The sequence below is a fragment of the Chiloscyllium plagiosum genome, unplaced genomic scaffold, assembly GCF_037043375.1.
Source record: "Chiloscyllium plagiosum isolate Xiang-an unplaced genomic scaffold, Cpla_swu_hap1 HiC_scaffold_10, whole genome shotgun sequence".
Lineage (NCBI taxonomy): Eukaryota > Metazoa > Chordata > Chondrichthyes > Orectolobiformes > Hemiscylliidae > Chiloscyllium > Chiloscyllium plagiosum.
The window spans coordinates 92,982,598-93,010,542 of record NW_028270148.1 but is presented as its reverse complement, the minus strand read 5'-3'; the positions used below and the strand labels follow the sequence as shown (position 1 = coordinate 93,010,542).

The 27,945-nt window shown below is 40.1% G+C and overlaps 1 protein-coding gene across 1 annotated transcript in view; it reads right to left on the bottom strand.

Annotated features, from left to right (window-relative positions):
* The window catches only part of abhd12 (abhydrolase domain containing 12, lysophospholipase), a 156,000-nt gene that overhangs the window by 30,937 nt on the left and 97,118 nt on the right, over positions 1-27,945 (bottom strand). Inside the window, exons 8-10 of the mRNA XM_043696423.2 lie at positions 16,308-16,437; positions 12,402-12,439; positions 7,959-8,038 (exon numbers count right to left, since the gene is read on the bottom strand). Of these exons, the coding sequence (XP_043552358.1) occupies positions 7,959-8,038; positions 12,402-12,439; positions 16,308-16,437 (248 nt within the window). The remainder of the gene's footprint in view (positions 1-7,958; positions 8,039-12,401; positions 12,440-16,307; positions 16,438-27,945) is intronic.

The following is a 27,945-nucleotide window of genomic DNA, read 5'->3' as shown; positions in this document are numbered from 1 at the left end:
TGGCATGCTTGTTTTTATTCGTCAGAGCACCGAGTATAGGAGTTGCGATGTCATGTTGTATCTGTACAGGATTTTGGTTAGACCATTTTTGGAAAACTGCATTCAATTCTCGTCTCCCTGCCATAGGAAACATGTTGTGAAACTTGAAAGGGTTCAGAAAATATTTACAAGGATGTGACCAGTGTTGGAGAGTTTGAGCTATAAGGGGAGGCTAAATATGCTGGGCTATTTTCTCTGAGCGAAGACTTAAGGGTGACCTTATAGAGGTTTATAAAATCATGAGGGGCATGGATAGAGTGAATAGCCAAGGTCTTTTTCCGAGTGTAGGGGAATCCAAAACCATAGAGAAAGATATTAAAAGGGACCTAAGGGGCAACTTTTTCATGCAGAAGGTGGTGGTATATGGAATGAGCTGCCAGAGGAAGTGAAAGTTGGTATAATTACAACATTTAAAAGGCTACATTATTTAAATGGATACATTATTGGATGAATAAAAAGTGTTGAGAGAGATATTGGCCAAACACTGGTAAATGGGACTTGATTAATTTAGGACATCTGGTCAGCACAGACCAATTGGGCCGAAGAGTCTGTTTCTATGCTGTACAACTCTACTATTACAAGAAAATCAGGCTTTTACTTAATCTATACTGCAAGTTAGCACCTGTGAGACACTATTATCACACCAAATATTACGTTGCACAGGTCAACCTAGATAATCCACTCAAAACACAAGACGTTGTTTAGATCTACGGTTTTCTGACTCAGGCAAGAAATGAACTAAAATCAAATATTCCTGTAACTTTTTGGAAGTTTTTACAGTGCCCAAAAACCAATAACCTTATTTAACCCAAAGCACAAATTCAGTTTTTAATAAAATTGTGCATAATCTCAGAGGAACATAGCATATTGCAACAGAACAGATCAATAGGGCATGGCAATGGTTTGGTAGAATTATTACTAGACTATCAATCCAGAGATTCAGGCCATGTTCTGGAGACCGAGGTTCAAATTTTGCTATGGAATTTGACTTCAATAAACATCTGGAATTAACAGTCCAATGATGACTATGAAACAGTTGCCGATTGCCAGGAGAAATCCATCTGGTTCTTTCATGTCCTTGAGGGAAAGAAGTTGACTGTCCTTTCCTGGTCAGGCTTACATGCGACTCCACTGCCCTCTGGGCAATAAGGGATGAGCAATAAACATCAGCCTAGCCAGCAACACCCACATATCATGACTTTGTTTTTAAAAAAGTGATGCCAACATGACTGTCAACAAGAAAAGTGGTGTTGAGGGTTGGGAGACAAGGTGTTTATTCCTTACTCCATAGTTGCAATCGCACAACCAGAATGACAAATTCAACAAGCTCAAAACCATAATGTAGATTACATACATGGTGTTTCAGCACACTGCAAATTTTGGCTTTTCTTCCCAATTCTCCACCCCCATCCCCCACCCCCTGCCAAATGGTACAAAATTGTCTTGTAGTTTCCCAAAATCAGAAATTAATTTCCTTGAGAAGATTAGAAAGCTGCCCTGCAAAGATTTAAGTGCTACTTTCATCACTGTTTTTCAGTTTCTCCCGTTTATATGGGATTGCCAAAATACTGGTTAATTGCCTTTTTGTCTTCAGTCACAGTGCATGTTCATAGCTCCTTGAAAATGGAGTCGCAGGTACATAGGATCGTGAAGGCGGCGTTTGGTATGCTTTCCTTTTTTGGTCAGAGTATTGAGTGCAGGAGTTGGGAGGTCATGTTGCAGCTGTCCAGGACATTGGTTAGGCCATTGGTTGACATATTGTGTGCATTTCTGGTCTCCTTTCTATCAGAAAGATGTTGCAAAACTTGAAAGGGTTCAGAAAAGATTTACAAGGATGTTGCCAGGGTTGGAGGATTTCAGCTATAGGGAGAGGTTGAATAGGCTAGGGTTGTTTTCCCTGGAGCATCGGAGGCTGAGGGGTGACCTTATAGAGGTTTATAAAATCATGAGGGGCATGGATAGGATAAATAGGCAAAGTCTTTTCGCTGGGGTGAAGGAGTCCAGAACTACAGGGCATAGGTTTAGGGTGAGAGGGGAAAGATATAAAAGAGACCAAAGGGGCAACTTTTTCACATAGTGAGTGGTACATGTATGGAATGAGCTAGCAGAGCAAGTGGCAGAAGCTAGTACAATTGCAACACTTAAAAGGCATCTGGATGGGTGTATGAATAGGAGGGGTTTGGAGGGATTTGGGCCAGGTGCTGGCAGATGGGAATAGATTGGGTTGGATATCTAATCAGCATGGACGAGTTGGACCAAAGGGTCTGTTTCTGTGCTGTACATCTCTAGGACTCATTCCTTATCCAATCCCACAATTAACTTTGTCATTTAGTGCAGCTTCGCATCGGATCCTTGGCCTTCCTCTTCACCTCCTTCCTGGCAGTCCCATCTCCAGCATTTGCCTCACAACTTGCCCTCTTCCTCTCTCTGTCCACCATGGATGACCATACCATTTTAAATCAACTACTTTCGTCACTGCTTTTATAATCTACCTGATCAGGGTTCATAGCCACAAAAATTAATAGCTGCCATCTATTGCCATTCAAAAGAAAACACAGAAACCTGATTAATCTAAATATTTTATTACCATTAAATTAATACATCTAATACTTACTGTGATCATGCAGGATTCATGATGGAATAAGATAGATAACTAATTAAAGCAAGAGGCATGAACTGAGCAACTTTAACTGCTAAGGGTATCTCTGCTGCAAAATTAAAGCTACTGAATGTTTCACTACAGATATTAACATATGATTCAGAGTGATTCACTCTAAAGACTGAAAAGACTCCAGCTAACTGCCCCTGAAAGTCAGTTACATCTTTAATATTTTTTAGAAGTTATTAACCATAACTCAAATTAAGTACTGGTTATAGGATTTTTCCATGTGTTAAGGTATAAATATTGCAAAAATAGAATTATTGTGGGGCCTTCAGCAATTGTAACAAATGTCACTTACATAAAACCTCAAGGTAATAAAATATCCCAAGGTGTTACACTAGAGCATTTTAAGAATTTGATGGCAGATTGTATATGATATTAGAAAACTGGACCAAAAGCTTGGTCAAAGAGGAATGTTTATTAGAACATGTTAAAAAGAAGTGGTAAAGAAATTTAGGGAATAAATGTCTGAGCTTAGGGCCTAGATAGCTGCAGGCCATTGACTTGAAATCAATTTCCTTGACAAACCAAGAAAAAGAATCACACATTGCACTTTATTTCCAGCTTCTTTAAACACTTATTAGTTATTCACATATTGGAGATAGACAAAAATGCTTGTGATAGTGAAAGTCAAAAATCAAACAGTTGTTTTCTAATTAGCATTAGAAGGTGGTGCTCAGTGAAAATATAAATATGGATGACCAATGACAGAAGCATGAGGGCAGGGTGATTGAATATGGGATGTGTATAGACCCTCCTGAAATGTATGCAACTAGCTTTGGAAGATTTTTAGATTTTCAGTTCAGATGTAAAGTAAATTTGACTTGGGTCTTTAAATGGAAGAAATAGAGTCCATCTTTCAGATTTTAACAGAAAATTAAAGATATTGAATTCTGCTACTCAGGTTCCCAGAAGACTGAGTAGCTTATCCTGTTAGAAGGTTTCTTCTTTATCAAGGAGACAGGCGTTTTTTCACTATTACAGGTGGTGAGGGAATGAATAAGAATGTAAACATACTTGACCTCATCGTCTAGGACAAAATGAGGACTGCAGATGCTGGAGATCAGAGTCGAAGAGTGTGATGATAGAAAAGCATAGCCGGTCAGGCAGCATGAAAGGAACAGGAGAGTCGATGTTTCATGCATAAGCTCTTCACCCGGATTCCTAATGAAAAGCTTGTGCTTTGAAACGTCAGATGCTATACTTTTCCAGCACCACACTCTTCGACTTTGATATCATTTTCCCCAATCTGTCTGCTGAAGGCGCATCTGTCCATGACAGTACTGGTAGGAGTGACCACTGAACAAGTCCTTGTGCAGATGAAGCTCCATCTTCACAATAAAAAACCTGTAGCATGCTGTACAAAATTACAACCATGTTAAATGAGAGATTTCAAACAGATCTAACAACTTGAGAATAAGGATCCATGAGACACTGTTAGCCATCAGCAACAAAACATTATTCCAACACAATCTGCAATCTCATGGCCCAGCATAACGCCCTCACTACCATTACCATCAAGCCAGGGGGTCAACCTTGATTCACTGAAGAGTCTGGACAGTATCCCAGGAGCTGCACCTAAAAACAAGGCATTAACATGATGTAAATCCGTACAGGTCTAACTGTACACCCGACAGCATAATTAGCAAGTGTTAGATACAGCTAAGCAATTCCACAACCAACAAATCACAATTAAGCTCTGTTATCCTACCCTGACTAGTCATGAACAATGATAGGCAACTCAACTCACTGGAGGTCGGAGCTGAACAAATATCCCTCATTCTCATGTTAGGGGAAGCATGTGCAACAACTGAGATCTCAGCATCCTCCAAAGGTCCCCAGCTTCACAAATGCCAGTGTACAGCCAATTAAATTCACTCCACATGAAACCTAGAAAAACCTTGAGGCACAAGATACTACATTGGTTTTGGACCCTGACAATATTCCAATAGCACTGAAAACCTGTGGTGCAGAACCTGCTGCACTCATAGGGAAAAAGTGAGGACTGCATATGCTGGAATACTAGAGTTGAAAAATGTGGTGCTGGAAAAACACAGCAGGCCAGGCAGCATCCAAGGAGCAGGAGAATCGACGTTTGGGCATAAGCCCATTACAGCCTTGGTTCAAATATGGACCAAAAGAGCTAAACTCCAGAGGGGAAGTGAGGGTGATTGCTCTTTCAAATCAAAAGCTGCATTTGACAACAAGCAACATTAGATAAACTGGAGTCAATGGAAATTAGGTGAAAATTCTCCATTGGTTGGAGTCAGATCTAGCACAAAGAAGATGGTTATAGTTACTGGAAGTCAGTTACCTAAGTTCCAGGACATCACTATAGGAGTTCTCCAGGTGAACGTTCTTTCCTCCATAAAGTTATGTGGATATTTGCTAATGATTGCACAATGTTCAGCACTATTCACAACACCTTATATACTGAAACAACCCATGTCCAAATGCAGCAAGACCTGGACAATATGCAAGCATGGGCTAACAACTGGCAAGTAACATTTCTGACACCTTAATGCCAGGCAATGATCACTTCTAACAAGACAGAATCTAACCATTGCCTTTTAACATGCAATGGTATTATCATCATTGAATCCCCATCAACATCCGGAGGGTTGCGATTTGCCAAAACCTGGACTGGACTGACCTGGTCAATATTGTGGTTATAATAGGTCAGAAACAGGGAAGTCTGCAGAGGGTAACTCATCTCGTGACTCTCCAAAGCCTGCCCACGATTTACAAGACAGGCAGGCAGGCAGGAGGCTAGAATAACACAGCAAGCCAGGCCACATCAGGTGGTGGAGAAGTTGACGTCTCAGGTGTAGCCCTTCTTCAGGACCCAAAACACCTGAAACATCAACTTTTCCACTTCCTGATGCTGCCTGGCTTGCTGTGTTCTTCCAGCCTCCTGCCTGTCTATTTTGGATTCCAACATCCGCAGTTTTTTTGTCTCTAACCACGATTTACAAGACGACTGTGATGGAATACTCCGCACTTGCCATGATGTGCAGTTCCAATAACACAAGAAGTTTGACTTCTTCCACAGGATAAAGTAGCCTGCTTTGATGACCACCTTATATACTGAAACAACCCATGTCCAAATGCAGCAAGACCTGGACAATATGCAGGCATGGGCTAACAACTGGCAAGTAACATTTCTGCCACCTTAATGCCAGGCAATGATCACTTCTAACAAGACAGAATCTAACCATTGCCTTTTAACATGCAATGGTATTATCATCATTGAATCCCCATCAACATCCGGAGGGTTGCGATTTGCCAAAACCTGGACTGGACTGACCTGGTCAATATTGTGGTTATAATAGGTCAGAAACAGGGAAGTCTGCAGAGGGTAACTCATCTCGTGACTCTCCAAAGCCTGCCCACGATTTACACCACATTCACAACCTTCAAAATGTACTTGCCCCACTACCAATACAGTAACAGTATGCCATTTTCAAGATGCACTGCAAACATTCACTAAGACTTCTTAGAAAGCATATTCCAAACTTTTGACCATACCATCTGGAATGATGGTAGCTGCAGGTGTACAAGAACATCACTGCCATCAAATTACTGTTGAAGTCACATTCCATCCTCACTTGTAAATATATCACCATTCCTTTACTGTCACTGGATTAAAATCCTGGCATTCCATCCCTAAAAGCACGGAGTATATCTACACCAGGTGCCATGATTCAAGTAGTCAGCTCATCACCAGTAACTCAAGAGCAATTAGGGAAAGACAACAAATGCTGGCCCAGACAGCAACACCCACATTGAACAAAAAAAATCACAATAGTGCAGCAATGGGGTAACATTATCAATGATGCCACAACTCCTGATTGTGCCTACCATTTCTAAATACCTCAGCCAGATATATTATCTTCCTAATCTTCCCCTCCTTTGAAATGGGTATCCACTTATTGCTGCCAAATCGCAGTTCCATTTGAAACTCTTACCTGCAGCCCATTGTATTAGCATACTACATGTCTTTGCACACATGAATTCCAAATCTACTTTAAACTATCCTCTGTCTAATCCTTCCTATTCCTGCAGTGGGAGTCGGTTTAACTCAGTTGGTTGCTTTGCAATTCCGAATGACGCCAAGAGCATGGATTCAATTTCTCCACTGGCTGAGATTACCAACGAATTCTCCTCAGCCTCTCCACTGTCCGAGGCAAAGTGACACTCAGGTTAGACCACCACCACCACTCTAATGAGCGCACAGCCCTATGGTATGGCAAGATCATGGCAACTTTATCTTAGCTTTATGCCGATACTGTTCCTTATTCTAATGCAATTTGTCTTTGCCAGTCCTCTCTGCACATCATTTCTTCTGACATTTTATCTTGGTGTTTTTCCCCTGCTAAACCCAATTAAATCCACCTCCATGGCTGTGGTTAACCTTCCCACGAGAATATTGGTTTCAGCTTTGTTGAGCAGCAATCCATTCATATTGGCCAAAAGTGGACACAATACTGTAGCTGAGGCCTAGCTAGTAATTTATAATAAATTTTAGAAATTCCTCACATTTGTACTCAATGTATAAAGTCAAGGATCCAAGATGCTTCAAGCAGCTTAATCAATGACACTTCATAAGCCAAGCTAACATTGGTTCTGAAATAAAGTAACAAATATGACTGGAAAAGACCAGTGAGTCTTTGATATTACACAGTAATTTTGATAGACAACAGTACAAACAATGCGATCAAATGGCACAGGTGACTGGATATGCATTATGTAATTCAATTTCAGCTTCAGTGGTCTGATGATTCTTCCTTCCACAGTCATGGGTGGGCATTCTCAGGCCAAAGCATGTCACCTTGTATGTTTGCCCTCTTAGGCATTCCTGATTTCCTTTGCACAATCGCTGGCAACTGTGCTTTTAGAATTCTGACATTAAGCCTTAAATTCATCAATGAACCTCTACTACAACCATTTCGTTTAAAAATATCCTTGATCAGACATTACACTTGAAGGTGGGTGAGAAGTCAAATTTTGTTATTGTGATACCTTGGAATGCTTCATTACACTAAAGACACAATATAAATGCACATCACTGTTAGAGTGTTGTGAACAAGTATATCTGAAATCAGTATAACTTACATTTACAATGCTTTTCTTACAAGAGGTACAATACACCACAGTGATGAGCAGTGATTTATTCTGATGGCAGAAAAAAAGTACAGTTTCATGCTCTTCTCTGTAGTATAATCTAGAACATTATTTAAAATAACAAGACCCCTACCAGTGAAAAAGGATGGCTTTTGGCTTCCTCCCGAATGTTAGTGAAAGGAGATTCCAGAATTAAGGCATCTGGAGGGGTGTCTAAGAATGAAAAACAGCCATATGTAACAAAATTAGAACCACATAAAATAGCATTTTAAAGTCTCTATGCAATATATTGAAAGCTAAATAAAAGTTATTGGCTGTACATTTCTCTCAGCACCCTGTGAAACCAACACCTTCAAACAGTGGAGTTCAGAATGTTTAGTGTTATATGTTACAAAGTGATTGGTTAAGTGTGTGCCACAAATCTTTTTCAGTGCTCAATATGTTACATGAATCTGGTTTTATGGCCCTTCTGCTGTCATTATGTCATACAGATGGTCTTACAATATTTGAAATGATTTAGACTTCTACACTTGCCCCCTCATCCTACCCAATAAACAAGTAGAAACAGATGCAGGCATTTGGCCTAGAGACTTTCTGGTCATTCAATTAGATTATGAATGCTCTGCATCTCAATTCTATTTGCCCGTCTTTGCCCTTATCCAACAAAATCTATTAACCCGCCTTAAAAGCTTCAACTGACCAAACACCCGAGTAATTGGGAGGAACAAGGTCAACATGTCCATTACCTTTTGCGAGAATAACAGCTACCTGACTTCATTCTTACTTTGCATATCTTTCACGTTAGCATAATATCCCTTTGAATTTCCTGTCAGACAGAATAGGTTACCTACTATTTTAAAGGCCTCAGTTAGGTAACTCCTCATACCCTTCTGAACTTGGAGAATACAAACCAAGTTTATACTAACCTGTCCTTGTAACTTGATTCCTTTGCCAAGTCTTCATATCATTCTACACCGTTTATAATATTAAAATATCTTTCCCGAAGTTCAGTGCCGTGAACTGTAAACTAGGCAAGGTTTTGTACAATTGAAGCATAATTTCCTAAATTCCATGAGATAAAAGCCAAATTCGATTGGACTTCTGGATTTTTTGTACCCTCTATAATTTGTGCACACTTTTATAATTTGTTTACATGGCCACTTCGATTTTTGGTGCTTTCATCACTAACAGACATGGAAGCGGGGGGGGGGGGTAAAAGAGAAAGAGTGCACCTGTGTGTATGTTGAGTGTGAGCAACTGACCGAGAAAGAGAGACTTGTGCTAAGTATAACATATGAATCAGTGTAGGTGATTCCCATTTTGAAATGAGAAAAAACACAAGTGGTAATCCATGGTAATGTGACAGTTTACACACAAAAAACAATTATACAATGATATCTTTAACACAATGAAAAAACTTTTAAATCCATAAAATTATTTGCCTTTAGCACCTGATACAAGAGTTCACCAGTCACTTTAGCTGTGGTATCACCATGAGTATACTACCACAAGAATTATACATGCCAATTTAGGTTTCAGAATCATACATCCACCACAAACCCTCCTTTTCACCCACATTTCTCTGCATGACCTGATGACAGTTTATACACTAATAGCTTCAATATCAAAGATTTTCAGCATGATTTTACATTTGAAAATTACCATGGGCTTTAATTTTGTTCTTTTGGTCATGCAGGCAAGTACCACCACAAATCTAGCCTTCCACTTTCACTGAAACTGTTTTTGAAACCTTTCCACTCCACAATTTGACTGTCAGACATCTCTAAATTCATACACATTTATGCATGTTATCAATCTGGCATAATAGATACGCTACTTTTTGCCATTTTCTAAAGAACGACTGAAAACTAGTAACTTTGGCATAGAGGTCTTTAGTCTGAGAAATCTTAGTCTTTTCCAAAAGACCAGTCAGTTTAATTCCATAAAGCAAATACCCCAACTGTTTGTTGCTGGGAAAGTTAACTTGGGGCACTTAAGTGCTTAAAGACACAATGCATTTCTGGTGACAGTATCGATTGTGGCAATTTGAGGACACATTCTGTTACATGCTCAAGACAGTAATCAGTATTTGTTTGCATGGCCCATTTAATCTTGGGCATCCTCCTCAGGGTGAATTGCATCATCTTCTATTCTCACATCAATTCTTCGTTCACATCAAATTCCCCCACTGCACTACGGTCATTTGGTGAGTTGGCAGATATTAAAACTTTTAGTTTGAAACCAACTGCATACTCATATTTTTATTGCATAACTCATTTTTCTGTATTGCTCATGAAGAGTCTACTTTATGTATTTATATATTAAACCCCAATGGATTTTCACAATACAGCCAGTAACACTTGCTCAATTCCTTGCATTCATCCATAAGACGTACAAAATGAGATTGATGACTAATGTGAATAAAGCATGTTGCGACTGACAAGGGGGTGGACCAAGGCATTTAGAGCACATGCTAAAATCATAATTTTGGAGGCCAGAAAATGTTTTTTTTTAAAAACAATACCAGATCAACATACATGCCATGACCTATGGTCGTTAAATTGGCGGTGTGATCATAAATATTAATTTCCAAACTCACCCTAAATTCTGTGGAAAAGTCATTAAATATGTTGACATCCATCTATAATAGTGCGCCAATTATAAACCTGTCACGATATTGATCCAGTGAAAAAGCAGCATTTTTGATGTGAATCATGTCACAAGGAGCTAGTACCAGCTGCATTTAGCTACTTTCGGTATTAAATTCTTCAGCCTAATATATGTTCCTTAGGAAATAAATACAACAGCATTGTTCAAAGAACAAGTTTAGAAGAGCCATAAACTGCCATTGCAGCCTTTGGTGTACTGCTTTCAGACAAGACTTCAACAGCAGACACCATTATTGGGCATTGGATGATTTGGATAGAAACGGTGTGCAGGGATATAGGGAAAGGCAGGAGATCGGCACTAGGGAACAGAACCAGTGTATGCACAATAAACTGAATGGCCTTATTCTGGCCTAATTTGGTCATGGTGATTCTTACTTCAGCTCATCAAATCTCGATTAGGTTGCAATCAGAATACTGATCTCTGTATTACAAATTTTATATTCAAGAGATTTACAAGGATGATACCAGGAAAGTCAGGAAATACTAAATCTAGGTTTTTTTCCTCTGACAAAGAAAAGATGGCCTGGTGAATTTCTTTAAAAGCTATGAATTGGCTCAATATTTTTGATGTTTAGAAGCTTTGAGTTGAAAACTAAAGGATAAATATGAGGTAGCAACTAATAAATGTAATCAAGAATTCAGAGAATCTTCTTTATTCAGAGAAGGTACAAATGTGGAACTTCCTACCACATAGATGGTTAAGGCCATTTTCACAGATGCAGAAATTAATATGCTGATGGGAAAGGGTTAAATAAATAGAACAGGATCTCATGTGGATCATAACATTAGCACAGACCTGCCATGAAAAATAATGAGATTTTGTGCAATAAATTTGTTCAATGTAATTCTTTAGAATCATCTTTTCAGTCCCCAGATATACAACCAGAATTGAATTTATTTTCTAGAATGCCAACTGTTTTTCCACTATCCTACTGTTGCTGTGATGCAAACAATATACTACATTCACTGAACATTCAGAATCTTTTGAGCACCTTAAATAGGTAAAAGTAAATTGTTTTTACAGACTTTAAAATTGTAGCTGTAATTCCACACATCACCAGTGGATGTCTTCCAAGAGTACTGCACTAACATTCCTCTCAACACATTTTTAAAAAAGTAATTGCAATGTCTCTAATGAAAACAGTTACAAGGATTAGCTTGATTTTTTTTGAAAAGCGTGCTCTACCAGCTTTTTAACCGGCAATAGAAAGGTAAATGATTGCTATACAATTGCACGATTTTCAACTTGATTACTTAGCCTATAAGATTTTCATTGCAATCTTCACTGCAAAACAATCTTTGGGTTCAAACATATTGCTTGAATAAAATATCATATTAAATACACAGAATTTACAACTCAATCTGGATTAATTTGAAATTAACAAGTAGAATGGGGGCAAGTAATTCAAATTAGCAGAAGCCACATCTGGAATTGTTCTGAAGTATAGTTTTCACACAAGCACTTAAAGGCATTGAACAGATTCATGGATAGAACAATTGAGAAGAAAGCTCCAGAATTAGTTAAGAGGCAACTGAATGTTACAATAGTGGGACAGTTCCTGAAAATTCATTTTTACCAAATGAACCACCATAGGTCTTCCTTACCTTGTGATTTTGCATGCAGCTATCAATGATTCAGAGGTATGTGGTGAGTCAAATGAGATTGGCAATGCCAATCTCTGCTTTAGGACGTTCCATAGACTTTGGGTTTATAAGAATGTTGCAACTATGAACTTCATTAGCAAACTAATTTTTGTAACAAGTTGAGCATCATTAAATTAGTATGTAGCTTATTGATCTACTCATTTAAGAAAGCAAAATTAGTTTGCAATATTGATTGTTAGAATTAGAAGAAATAAAAGGATTGTTGCAAGAACATAAGCAATAAGTTGGTTGAAGCATTTTACCTTTCACACTTAGATGCCGTACAACATTTGTAGCAACTCTGAAAAAGATGAGAAATTTTCTATTTCCAGCATGATGCAACATGGTTTAACAGAACCCAACAAAAAAGAAGAATTCGGAATATCTTTCTTCAAGTTAGTACACAGCAGATATTCTATTTTCATTTGCGTACACTATCCCACTTATCAAAATTACTTAATTATTGAATTGCATAAATAGAAGATAAGATCACTTGTTGACCAATGTAACAAAAGGTAAGAGTAAAATACTATAGATGCTCAAACTCAAAAAAAAGAAATTCTCAGCAAGTCTGGCATTCTGTGGCAAGAGAAATAATAATGTTTCAGATGGATGATGTTTTGACAGAACTTGGAAACATTTGGAGAGTAACAGTTTTAAGCTAACCAAGTAGGGGTGGGAGGTCGTGTCGGAAAGGGAAGAAATATCAAGAAAAGAATCTAATATTGGTTTGAAGGTAGCAGAGACATTACAAAAAGATGGTGGTAAAAAGTAAAAGAAAATGGGAATTTTCTTTTGCATGACAGCTGATTGTGATAAATTTTGCTTTTCACATTTACGCCTCCTCTACACACAGTTTTGATCTTTTACTTCATTTGCATTTCCTCTGCCATGTTGCAGACTTCCTTTTGGTCATATCCTTAACTCTCTGGCTCTCTCTAATATAGGTGCTAGAAGGTGCCTAAGAGATACCTCCTCTGTTAATTTCACCAATCTTCATGGAGTTGCACTCTTCAATTGCCTGTCGGAGCCTTCTGCTTTTGGTTTCAAGTTACCTTGCTTAAAAAGGTGCTACATCTTCAAGTTAATCCTGAATTCTGTCCAAAGACAGGTTCAACTCAAAGCAATAAGTCCTCTAGCATAGGTAAGGCAAGGAAGTAGAACCCACCACCTCCTAAAATGAGATTGAAACTACGTGCTGTTGGTACCATTCTTATCCACACTTGTCATTTCAACCAAATGAACTACCAATTTCCAAAGAGTCAGGGTCACTGCAGCAACATATACTTTTACATATAAACTGTAGCCTGGAGCGGTGGATTGGGATGAAAGAGGCTCCAATTTCCTTCCATCATATCACTGACTAGAAATTTTGGTATGGTGAAAGGATTAATCAAATTCATACTCAATCTGTTTCGTCATGTTATGTATACACCTTCCTTGGACAGAGTTTCTGGCTCATAGGCAGAAATGCTATCATTGTGCCATGAGACTTCTATCCTCAGCACTAAAGAATAATTGACATGAAACATTAACTGTTTGTCTCCACACATTTGCCAGAAACTGAAATACTCAGCATGTCCATTCACAATGTAACAAACTAGTTTAACCTGGTGTTTCAAGGTCAAACTTAATTATTGGATGAATCTCTTTTCCCACAGATAACAAATATTACAGCCTCTCAAATCTATCGAATGCATTCTCAGTCTTGTTGTATTGACTGAGACAACACTGCATTAAGATTAAAAAAACCTGTATTAAATATCACAATACTTAAAATAGGTTTTTAAAAAGTGATGTGTACAAATCAAATTATTTACAGTTCTTTGCTTTGTTTCTCTCAAACGTTTCCTCATTATAGTTGTCTACACTTCTAGTTGGTTTGTAGGGAATAAATGCCTAATCTGCTCCCTCCATTATTTTTAGCAATGAGGCAAAATGCACACAGAATTAGCTAATACCCATGAATGCACCTAGCAAAAGGAAGTAATCAATTAACAATAATGTTACAATGTAAATTGGTATTATCAAGTAACCTGACGAAAACATAGGATGAATTTGACTCCAACAGGTAGGATGACACTATGTTGAGGCACTGTAGCATAAAGGCACAGGAATGTAGCATTGTGCTTGGGATTCTCAACAATGCAACTTGGAAATCATTATTGTGCTGATAATTTCTGAATGACTGCATGGTCCAAACGAATAGTCAGTCCTTGTTATCCGGTGAGCCATGGATCCGTGTACCCAGACCACCTCCATTTTTATCTCAGTATTTCATCTTGTCTGCCTCAGTAAACCAATCATGCAGACCTTTGAGATACATTGGAGTGGTATCTGCAGTTGTATTATTTGCTGCAAGTCCACTTCCCAACCCTTCATAGATAATGAAGACTGAGGGAACACCAAACTTTGCCATCTTGAAGGGTAATGGCCACAATTATGAAGAAACACCTCCAAGCTTCCCTCCAAGACAAATTGCGGCATGGTCAAAATTTTGGAACTTCATATCAAAGCGAGGTGGATGGGTGGACCTTCATCACAGGATGACTGCAGCTCAAGCCCACTGCCAGCTTCTGAACATCAGCCAGTGTTGGCAATAAAATGCTTAGCTTGCCAGAGTCATCTAGATCCTCCAGCCTAAATTTTTATGAGCTTTCAAATTAGATCTTGCGCATTTCTTAAGGATTCTAACATTTTTAGACAAGACAGTATTGTATGCGCAAATTAGTAAAAGTACTTTAAACACAATTGTTTACCATTAAACCCATTGTTCTGATGCATGTGAACAGAAAAAACTAAATTAATATCATTTATACTGTAGCAAAAGTGTACCTTGCCATTTTATAATGTGTTATTTTTATGGCAACCTAACACTGATGGAATGCAGAAGGTGGAACAGGGAGCATGGAGTTCACAAATAAGAAATGACAAAGCTGTCAGAGTACTTTTCAGCCAGTGACAAGTTATTCATAGTTACTGAAATTGGGATGAAACATCAGCTCTCCTGATCCTTGGATGCTGCCTGACCTGCTGCACTTTTTCCAGTGCCACACTTTATCAACTCTCATTATACACTTCTGTAAATGTGTTATCTTCAAATATTTTTGTCATCTTTGGACAGTGAATTCCAGATGTTTAACACTGTACTCCTTTCCATTTAAATTGTACAGCAGAGACTGGTGGCAGAACATATTCCCTGTAGTTCTAATAGGAGACTTCCAACTTTGAAGCACTCAGCAACTATAACAAACATGATTTTAACAGACTTTCAGAAAAATAGCCAAAACTTATGAACATAAGTAATTCCTCAATTATGATGGCACTGATATTTTTTTTAAAAAGCTAAAATTACTAATTTATGGGACACAAGCATCGCTGGCGAACTCAGCAATTATTGCCCATTCTTTAATTGCCCTGTAGGTGGTAGAGGAGAGCTGCCTTCTTGATCAACCACAGTCTCTGTGCTGTAGATGCACCCACAGAGTTATTAGAAAGGGACTTCTCAGGTTTTACTCAGCAGTAGTGAAAGAATAGCAATGTAGTCCCTAGTCAGGATGGTGAACTTGCTCAGAGGAGAACTTGCAGGTGGTGCTACCTTGTGTTTCTAGATGATAGAGACTGCAGGTTTGGAAGGTGCTGTCAAATGCCTTGGCGGGTTGCTGCAGTGAATCTTGCAAATAGTACATATAACTGCCACTGTACATCTGTGGTGGAGGAAGTGAACGTTTCAGGCAGTGGATGGAGTATGAATCAAGTGGGGCCTGGACAGTATCAAGCATTTGGATGTTGTTAATGCTTCCCCCATTTGGGCAAGCAAAGAACATTCCATCACACTCCTAATTTGTGCCTCGTTAATGGTGAATGGGCTTCAGGGAGTCAGGAGGAGATTTACCAGAATCTCCAGCATAGATGATGTAAGGAAGTCTAATACAGTCCAATTCTTTCATATGCAACCTCTATCCAATGATTTTTTTGAATTTCTGAAATATGCCAGTAAAAATTCCAGCCTCTCATTTTCCTAGATGAGTTTAGAGAGATGGAAAATCTCAAAAAATGTCTTGCTGCCTTTTTCAGATTTTACCTAGATTATTAGTTATTTTAATAAAATAGCTGCAGACAGCCAGTAATGTCTCCATGAAGTGGGATCTTCATACTTAATCACTTACCCTGTTCCTAGCGAATGGCCCCAGATGTAGACTGAACTCTTACCACTTCTTGCTTTCAACCATTTATAAGTGTAGACAGCATCTGTGGTCATTCCGCTCTCTGACGGGGTTCCTTCAGAGTCTCCCCATCCTGGATTCAAAAGACAAACCAAAATCAAAAAATTTAACAAACAGGCACTTAATTCGATTTTGACATGTAAGTCTTGCAAGCTAGGAACAAGGCCTTCCACTTCAAACAGCAATTAACCCAAAGAATGAATTATACTTTGCTAATCACTTTCTAGGATTCAGGTTTGCTCCAAATAGATCAAAGTCCAGATTAGAGTGGTGCTGGAAAAGCACAGCAGGTCAAGCAGCATCCAAGGCGCAGGAAAATCGATGTTTCAGGCAAAAGCCCTTCATCAGGAATGAGGTTGTGAGCCTCAGGGGTGGAGAGATAAATGGGAGGGGGTGAGGCTGGGGAGAAGGTAACTGAGTGCAATAGGTGGATGGAGGTGGGAGTGAAGGTGATAGGTCGGAGAGGAGGGTGGAGTGGACAGGTAGGAAAGAAGATTGACAGGTGGGACAGGTCATGAGGACAGTGCTGAGCTGGAAGACTGGAACTGGGATGAAGTGAGGGGAGGGAAATGAGGAAACTGATGAAGTCCACATTGATACCATGGGGTTGAAGGGTCCCAAGGCAGAAGATGAGGCGTTCTTCCTCCAGGTATCTGGTGGTGAGGCAGTGGCAGTGGAGGCGGCCCAGAACCTGCACGTCCTCAGCAGAGTTGGGAGGTGGGGGAAGAGGAGGAAAGAGGTTGGAAATGTTTCGCCACGGGGCAGTGGGGTTGATTGGTGTGGGTGTCCCGGAGATGTTCCGTCAACCACTCTGCGAGAAGGCATCCGGTCTCCCCAATGTAGAGGATGGATACAATAAATGACGTGTGGACGTGCAGGTGAAACTCTGATGGATATGGAAGGCTCTTTTGAGGCCTTGGATTTGGCGGGGCGGGACGGGACGGGACGGGACGGGGGGGGGGGGGGGGCGTGCTACTGTGGGCGCAGGTTTTGCAATTCCTGCAGTGGCACAGGAAGGGGAGGGTGCAGTGGCACAGGAAGGGGAGGGTTTGTTGTTAGGGGACGTGAACATGACTGGGTAGTCATGGAAGGAACGGTCTTTGCGGAAAGCGAATAGGGGTAGGGAGAGAGAACTATATATCTCTGCTGGTGGGGTCCGTTTAGAGCTGGTGGAAATGTCGGCGGATGATGTGATTTATGCGGAGGTCGGTGGGGTGGACGGTAAAGACTGGGGGGGGGTTCTGTCCTTGTTGCGGTTGGAGGGGTGGGGTTCGAGGACGGAGGTGCGGGACGTGGATGAGATGCACTGGAGGGCATCTTCAACCACATGGAAGGGGAAGTTGCAGTTTTTAAAGAAGGAGGCCATCTGTTGTATTCTGTGGTGGAACCGGTCCTCCAGGAAGCAGATGCGGTGGAGGTGGAGGGATTGGGGATACAGGATAGCATTTTTTTGGGAGATAGGGTGGGAGGAGGTGTAATCCAGGTAGCTGTGGGAGTTGGTGGGTTTGTAAAAAATGTCAGCATTGAGTCAGTCATCGTTGGAGATCCAAATAGATCAAGTCGGTATTCTTGAAGTGTGGACAATATCTCCATAATAAAGCATACACAGTTTTTACAATTAAAACAGACAAAATGTCAGTTAGATATGAAGCAATATGAAACATCTACAAGATATTCAGTAGTTCAACTGTATCACTTTATTAGGATATGAACTTTGACTCAATATTAATAATCAAAATGAACATATTTACACATACTTATCACATCATTACTGGTTAGTTTTTTCTGATCAACAACTGCTCTTCCCTAATGTAGGAGAAAGAATTATTTTAATCGTATGATACTGCAAACAGGATTTCTGCCTGGTTAGTAAAACTAATACCATAAATAAAATTAAAACAGCCAATGCTGCAAAGTATACCAATGACACATGCTGTGAAAAATGACACTTACTTTTAGACTTGTATATTTGTTGGCTACTTTGAACTAGTGTCTACAAGAATATATGTTGCAAAGGGTATAACCATTATTCCACATACTTCCCCAACCTTCAAATACAAATTTAAGTACCAGTATAATATATGTAAGTAAGTGGTTTAGGTTAAGAGAAATCTGAGCCAAAACTGAGAGAAGTCAGGAAGGTGTCTTACCTATGTCACAGCATGCCATTAGTAAGGCATTCGTAAAACTTTTTTTTGTTTATTTAACTTATTTTTCGAATCAACCTGTTCAGTGACGTTATTACACATCTATGAAGCAGGTGGGACTTGAACAAGACCCTCCCGATGCAGGGGCAGGTACACTACCATTGTACTACAAGAGGGCCCACTCTAGATTCAACTATATCAATGTCATATCAAACGCTGGCAATGGGATTAATTCAGTTTAGGCATAGACGAGTTGGACCAAAATGCCTGTTTCTATGCTGTATGATTTTGACTCGATATGTTTAAAGGAGTGCAATGCTCTAATACATGCCACAGGAGCACGATCAGACAAAGAAATGACACTGAGCCAAAGGAAATGTTGGGATGGACGGCTGAAAGCTTGGTCAAAGAGGCTGGTTTTGGGGTAGCAGCACCAAAGGAAAATAGAGGGCGATGGAGAAGTAGCAAGATTTACCAAGAGAGTGAATCCTTAAGGTCAAGGGAGCAGAAAGTACGTCAATGATCAGGTGAAGAAAGCGGAGGATGCGCAAAAAACCAGAGTTGGAGGAACACCGATTTCTTAGTGGAATGTAAGACTGGAGAAAGTTACAGAAGGAGGGAGGGTGAGGTCAGATAGAGGTTTGAAAGTGAGAATAAGCACTGTAAAGCTGAAGTATTTATGGACAGGGCATTAATGTAACTCAGTGAACACAGTTAATTAGAGAGTGGACCACAATATCGACATCCATCCCAATGACACTATCAAAAACTAAGGGATGCCAATATACATTACCCTCCATTTCGCTAGTGGTCATTGCCTCCAAACCCATCTTGATACATTTGATTATTACTAAACTAAAAACCATTTCATGCATCATGCACCTTTTACCGTTGAGAATAATTTCAAAAAATCTTTAGGATTGTTTCAAGAATTACTGGTTTTCACATCATATTGGAAGGAACATGGAGCCACGTTGCCTATCATGAACAGTGGGAATTAAGAGCAGCCTTGTTAAATTGAGTCAGTACTGGGTCTTTTGAAGAGCCCATTAGTCACATTTCTTTCCTCTTGCCCAATATCTCTTTTCAAAGTTTGTGCGAAGATTTGTAGTTCGGGTGCTCGTTGTTGTGGTTCTGTTCGCCGAGGTGAAAGTTTTTGTTGCAAACGTTTTGTCCCCTGGCTAGGCGACATCGTCAGTGCTTGGGAGCCTCCTGCGAAGCGCTTCTTTGATGTTTCCTCCGGTGTTTATAGTGGTCTGTCCCTGCCGCTTCCGGTTGTCAGTTTCAGCTGTCCGCTGTAGTGGTTGGTATATTGGGTCCAGGTCAACGTGTTTGTTGATGGAGTTTGTGGATGAATGCCATGCCTCTAGGAATTCCCTGGCTGTTCTCTGTCTGGCTTGCCCTATGATAGTAGTGTTGTCCCAGTCGAATTCGTGTTGCTTGTTGTCTGCGTGTGTGGCTACTAAGGAGAGCTGATCGTGTCGTTTCGTGGCTAGTTGATGTTCATGTATGCGGATTGTTAGCTGTCTTCCTGTTTGTCCTATATAGTGTTTTGTGCAGTCCTTGCATGGTATTTTGTACACTACATTAGTTTTGCTCATGTTGGGTATTGGGTCGTTCGTTTTGGTGAGTTGTTGTCTGAGCATGGCTGTTGGTTTGTGTGCCGTTATGAGTCCTAGGGGTTGCAGTAGTCTGGCTGTCAGTTCTGAGATGCTCCAGATGTATGGTAGTGTGGCTACTCCTTTTGGTTGTGGTATGTCCTCATTCCGTGGTCTTTCTCTTAGGCATCTGTTGATGAAGTTGCGCGGGTATCCGTTTTTGGCGAATACATTGTATAGATGTTCCTCTTCTTCTTTTTGCAGTTCTGGTGTACTGCAGTGTGTTGTGGCCCTTTTGAATAGTGTCCTGATGCAGCTTCGTTTGTGTGTGTTGGGGTGGTTACTTTCATAGTTTAGGACTTGGTCTGTCTGTGTGGCTTTCCTGTATACCCTTGTAGTGAATTCTCCGTTCGGTGTTCTCTGTACCATCACGTCAAGGAATGGGAGTTGGCTATCCTTTTCTTCTTCTCTCGTGAATCGGATTCCTGTGAGTGTGGTGTTGATGATCCGGGTGTGTTTTTTCTATTTCCGTGTTTTTAATGATTACAAACGTGTCATCGACATATGTGACCCAGAGTTTGGGTTGAATTTGTGGTAGGACTGTTTGTTCTAACCTTTGCATAACTGCCTCTGCTATGAGTCCCGAGATTGGTGATCCCATGGGTGTTCCGTTGATTTGTTCGTATATCTGGTTGTTGAATGTGAAGTGTGTTGTGAGGCACAAGTCCAGTAGTTTAAGTATGCCGTCTTTGTTGATAGGTTCAGCATCCTGTTTTCTGTTCTGTATGTCCAGTAGTTTGGTTATTGTTTCTCTGGCTAGGGTTTTGTCAATCGAAGTGAACAGTGCCGTCACGTCGAATGATATCATGGTTTCTTCTTTGTCTATGTGTATATTTCTGATGATGTCCAAGAATTCCTGTGTTGATTGTAGAGAGTGTTTGGATCCGCTGACCAGGTGTTTCAGAGTCTGTTGTAGTTCTTTGGCCAGTTTGTATGATGGTGTCCCTGGTAGTGATACTATGGGTCTGAGTGGGATGTCTGGTTTGTGTACTTTAGGTAATCCATAGAATCTGGGGGTGTTGTTGCTTTCCGGTTTCATTCTTGGTAGGTCAGCTCTGGTTATCTGTCCGTTTTCTTGTAGATTCCTTAGTGTGTTATTTATCCTATTGGTGAGTTGTGGTGTGGGGTCAAATTCCTTCATTTGGTAGGTGTTGATATCTGCAAGTAGTTGTTGTGCTTTTTGGATGTAATCTGATGTAATACCATGCAAGGACTGCACAAAACACTATATAGGACAAACAGGAAGACAGCTAACAATCCGCATACATGAACATCAACTAGCCACGAAACGACACGACCAGCTCTCCTTAGTAGCCACACACGCAGACAACAAGCAACACGAATTCGACTGGGACAACACTACTATCATAGGGCAAGCCAAACAAAGAACAGCCAGGGAATTCCTAGAGGCATGGCATTCATCCACAAACTCCATCAACAAACACGTCGACCTGGACCCAATATACCAACCACTACAGCGGACAGCTGAAACTGACAACCGGAAGCGACAGGGACAGACCACTATAAACACCGGAGGAAACATCAAAGAAGCGCTTCGCAGGAGGCTCCCAAGCACTGATGATGTCGCCTAGCCAGGGGACGAAACGTTTGCAACAAACACTTCCAGCTTGGCGAACAGAACCACAACAATATCTCTTTTATTCTATCTCACACACTTTCTTCAGTTTCCTTTGAAAGGCTTCAATTGTATCAATTACCACTACCTCAGACATTATATATTGGAAACCCTAACCACTCATTGATAGAAAAACCTGAGACAATTATCTTGAATCTGCCCCCTCAGGTTGTCAGCATCTCAGCCATTGGCAGTTTTGCTCCATTTACTCTCCTCTTTGCCTGTTTCATTCTGAGGAAAATAACTGTCTCTCTGGACGATTCAATTTGTTAGTATCAAAGATTCTGGTGAGTCAATTCTCTCTCTCTTCCAAATAACTCAGCTTTCCCAACCTGTAGTCCTCAGAATTGGACGCAATAATCCATCTGGGGTGAAGCAACTTTTACATTTTCTAAAGAAAAAGGTATAGCTCTCTGGTCTTTGTACTCCATGCCACACTTCAGAAAGCAATGCATTTTATTAACTTTGTTTATCAGTTCTTTGCCTATACAGATCTGTGCCCAAAATCATTCCCAATCTCACTATTCTTGCATCCTCTTAACAATACTGTAACCACTGACACCAACTGAGTTTCCAGAACAGCATGTACACACACAGATCAAATGGCATCCACTAATGCATGCATGTTTCCTCACTGCCATTATTGGCATGTGCCTGCAAGTGGTGACATAATTTGCTCAGTCACTTTCTCTAGCACATTCTGTCTCCACTGCTTGCACCTTGCCCCACCACCCCAAGTTCTCACAAGCTCTTGTCACAGAGTTTCAGTCTCTCATCATTCTAAGTGGTGGTGAAGATTAGATATTTCATGGAAGCAAAATAATGTTTCACAGTAACCATTATTTTCCACACCAAAATCAGCTTTTGTACAATTCTAATGTTGAAATTAATATAGTTAAGCACATGGACACAACATGCAGTCTGGGAAATAAGCATGATCTCATCAGCAGAATTTACTGACTGCTACTTAGGTTGTTACTACTCAGGAAACTGGGACTCTAAGCCAGGGAGAATTCCATTAATCTGCTTTAGGTTTTCTTCACATCTGGCTGTATTTCAATAATCAAGGCTCTTCAGTCACTAATGTCATAGGCAGTGCAAAGACATTGGAAAGTTTGCTCGTAGTAGTTTTAGCATCTCTAAAATTATCCTTAAAACTGTAACACTTACTTATATTGCCTGGCATTCTCCCTACCAAAAAGCATCACCTCACACTTTTCAACAGTGAATTTGATTTGCTACTTGATCATCTATCCCAACAGTCTAGGATTATCTTCCTCATTTTATTATATGTCTGAGTTTCATGTCATCTTCAAATTTCTACCAAATTAGTAATTGTTCATTCACTAACTTAAGTATCATGCATGTGACATTATCTGAGATTCCTCATTTTCAGTTTACTGCAATATTTTTTCTATTACTTATAGGATGGGAGTGTCATTAAGCGGGCTAGCATTTATTGCCTGTTTGCAGTTGCTCTCGAGAAGGTAGTAGTGAGCTTCCTTCTTGAACCACTGCAGTCCACTTGCTGTAAGTATACCCACAATGCCCTTAGGGAGGAATCTCCAATATTTCCCAAGTTCTCACTCAGGTCCTCTAGTTTTGTGTTCAAAGTTTAAGTCAAATTGTTTTAGAAGTTGTTTATATCCAACATCTTCCAGTTCAGAAGGAAGATTAACCTGAAATGTCAACTAATTTTCTCTCTCCACACTGCTGCTCAGAATTTCAGCATTTTCCATCTTTATTTCAGATTTTGAACACAGCAGTATTTTGTTTTAGCTAAACAATTTGCTTACATCACTTCCACTTAAAAAACTGAATTACATTTTGTCTGAATTTTAACTTCTCCAAAAAGAGAAATTATTTTCACATATGGCAATTTCCTTCCAAACTATGATGAGAATTGTATTGAGCATGCAAGGCTTCACAAAAGTAGGATCAAAATAATCAAATTCAATTTATTAAAAAATGTCCTTGCACTGGCTTGTTTTAAAGCATTATTCATGACCTTCACGTTCTCCAGTTAAACATTGATAGGCTCATGCACAATGTCTTCACATTTCTCCCTCAAAGAGGTTTGGATTTAGGATTACTTATGTTTCACTCATTTGCCAAATGCTTGCAACAAATTAGCGAATAAATGGAAGAGGGCTATCTATAATTTTATTGACTTTCAAAAGGAATTGCAAAGTTCAACATGCAGGACTTGAGGAGTACTTAGCTGAATTTAGATACAAAATGATAATTTACAATAAATGAAAACACAAGCTTGGATACAGCAATTGAATTTTATTGCAATGTTTCGGGCCTCCAGTTTATTCAAAGTATGTATAACGGAGAACTTTCAAAGAGTAGTCAAACAAGTAGTTTCAAGACTTGAATGTTGGTGTACTGATTTTTTTCCCCCCAAATTATGGGTGAGGTGTATAACTAAGTTGCTGTTAGATATAATAACATGGATGTGACTAAGTACTTTGATTTACAGGATACAGCTTTCAAATCACAAAAGAATTGCAGAATGATACAACATAGAAGGTGGCCATTTCAGTCATCATAGTTCCCTGAAAAAGTTATAAAATTAGTCCTATTCCCTCACTCTTTCCCCATATAGTATACATACAAATTTTAGCTTAGAGGCTATAACTGAAACTGCTACCAGAACCCTTTCAGGCAGTGCATTTCAGATCATAAGCTGCTGCAGCAAAAAAAATTGTCATTCCCTCTGGCTCTTCTGCCAATTACCACAAATTTTGTATTCTTGTTACTGAGCCACTCCGCAACATAACTAGTTTCCTTATTTATCTCATCCGAGGCCCTCAAATTTTAACACCTCTATAAATCTCCCTTACTTCTTCAGGCCTAAGGAGAACAATACATTGTCTCGAGCTTCTCCACACAACTAAAAAGTCTTATCCTTGGTGTCACTCCTCACTGGGGTAGCATGCTGAAAATCAAGCTCTGCATTCACTTCAGTGACAAAGCCAGGAACAGATTTTATCAGAGTACACAAAATTCCCCAATTTACCTTTTTGGACCCAGGTTGACAGAAAGAATGGACCGGGTTTCTCATCTTAATAATGGTTATTTATTACAAATAAACTATGAACTGTAGACAATGTACCTTGACTAGTTAAAACTAACTCCCTGATGAAGACACACACACACACACACACACACACACACACACAGTTATTGATAGCAAGAAAAGCTGGGAAAGGAGTTCAAAAAGGTCCCTGTCCACAGGGTTCACAAGGTGATCATTTGGCCCGTTAGGACTTGTTATTTGGCAAACTCTCTCTTCTCATGGTACTTTTCTTTGTGAACCGGTTGCTGTGTACCTCCTGCAGGCAAAGTACAAAGTTTGACTTATTAAAAGCTACAGTTTACAACAACTGGTGACAGAAAATAAACCAGTTTTCAGGCTTTAGGTACTTTTTAAACCAGAGAGATAGACAAAGACAGCATCTTCTTTTCCTGAGGTCCAAAAGCTCCAACAATCTAGGATCAAATTACTGCAGATGCCGCAATCTGTACTGAAAACAAATGCTCGTTTGCACCCACAAATTGTTCAGCTGCCTCAGAGCCAATTACATGCTGGCAGGCAGAAACTAGTGTGCACTGACACCTGGCATTGCTTGCAACTGTGCATGCACACAAATCTGGAAAACATACGTGCAAAGAATTCCAGAAACATAAAAAGATGTTGTAAACAAATAAACTGAACTTGCACAGAAGGTAAGCTTACAATTGAAACAGAGTTCAGTACAGGCATTAGTTATTGCACCTATTTAAATCAGAGCTGTATGCATAGAACATAGAACAATACAGCACAGAACAGGCCCTTCGGCCCACGATGTTGTGCCGAACATTTGTCCTAGCTTAAGCACCCATCCATGTACCTATCCAATTGCCGCTTAAAGGTCACCAAAGATTCTGACTCTACCACTCCCACAGGCAGTGCATTCCATGCCCCCACCACTCTCTGGGTAAAGAACCCACCCCTGACATCTCCCCTATACCTTCCACCCTTCACCTTAAATTTATGTCCCCTTGTAACACTCTGTTGTACCCGGGGAAAAAGTTTCTGACTGTCTACTCTATCTATTCCTCTGATCATCTTATAAACCTCTATCAAGTCACCCCTCATCCTTCGCCGTTCCAACGAGAAAAGGCCTAACACTCTCAACCTATCCTCGTACGACCTATTCTCCATTCCAGGCAAATTCCTGGTAAATCTTCTCTGCACCCTCTCCAAAGCTTCCACAGCTTTCCTAAAGTGAGGCGACCAGAACTGCACACAGTACTCCAAATGTGGCCTAACCAAAGTCCTGTACAGTTGCAACATCACTTCACGACTCTTGAATTCAATCCCAACGCTAATACACCATAGGCCTTCTTACAAGCGCTATCCACCTGAGTGGCAACTTTCAAAGATATTGGCAATGAATCTCTTTAAATATGCAAGCATCAGTTTGGACAAACAGGCATGCGAAAATTATGAGGCAGTGCACATGCCTGTGGCATCAATACACATGGCCAAAATTGAAGCATTTGGCATTAACAACTGGTCATCAATCCATTGACTGATCAGCCAACTGTTGCCAGCCAAATCATATTATGCACAAACTCCCTGGTTCCAGCTTATCTACAGTGAAAAATCCACCTGTAGGTGAACAAGTGCTGGTAATTTGCTTATTTTAAAAAAAGCAGCAATCCCCTCCACAATCTATGGATTTTTATAACAGTCCTTTTCCCATTTCAGTCTACAATCAAAAATACTGAAAATAAAAAGACAGTTTTTACACTGCTACTTTTTTAGTAAGATCAGGAAGGCTCAAATAATGTTAGTGATTAAAAGAATCTGCACCCCATTTACATCCAAAGCATGAGAAAACATTCATAACTACAATCATTGCTTGAAATACTTCAACTATTTCATGAGCAATTAAAAAAGTGATTCCGATTGGACATTTCATGTGATGGGGGAAGCAAACGTTGAGCTTGGACACACATTCTGGGAGCACTGAGTGGGTAAGATGGGTAGTGAGATTACAACTACTGAAGAGAAATACAACATATGGGGTAGGAAAAGAAACCTTTGCTTACTGACGCACTGGGTAAAGGATTGTCTGATAGTGGGAAATGCAAAGTTTGCTGTCAAGTTGTAACTCTACAGTGAAGACAGGAGGCCATCTAGGAAAACAATGTGGCACAATCTCCCTGGATCACAGCGTCATAGAAACAGACACTTTGGTCCAACTTGCCCATGCTGACCAAATATCCTAAATTAATCTAGTCCCATTTGCCAGCATTTGGCCCATATCCCTTCTATTCATATACCCATCCAGATGCCTTTTAAATGTTGTAATTGTACCAGCCTCCACCACTTCCTCTGGCAGCTCATTCCATACATGCACTATCCTCTGTGAAGGTTGCCCCTTAGGTACCTTTTAAATTTCCCCTTATACTTATGCCCTCTAGTTTTGGATTCTTCTATCCTGGGGAAAATACCTTGGCTATTCACCCTATTGATGTACCATGCACCACAAACCTCAGCCCTCCAGGGCTCTAGGGAAAATAGCCCCAGCCCAATTCAGCCTCTACTATAGCTCAAAACCTCCAAACCCTGGCAACATCCTTAAAGCCTTTCAAGTTCTTTCCTATAACAGAGACACCAGAACTGAATGCCATATTCCAAACACTGGGTAACCAATGTCCTGTACAGCCAAAGCATAATCTCCCAATTCCTACACTCAATGCACTGACCCACAAAGGCAAGTGTATCAAACACTCCCTTCACTATCCTGTCAACCTGCAATTCCACTTTCAAGGAAGTACGAACCTGAACTCCAAGGTCTCTTTGTTCAGCAACACTCCCCAGGACCTTACCATTAAGTGTATAAGTCCTGCTAAGGTGTGCTTTCCCAAAATGCAGCATCTCGCATTTATCTAAATTAAACTCTATCTGCCACTCCTCCGTCCATTGGTTCATCTGATCAAGGTCCCGTTGTAATCCGTGATAATCTTCTTCGCTGTCCACTACACCTTCAATTTTGGGGTCATCTGCAAACTTACTAACTATACCTCTTAAACTCACAATCAAATCATTTATATAAATTATAAAAAGTAGTGGACCCAGC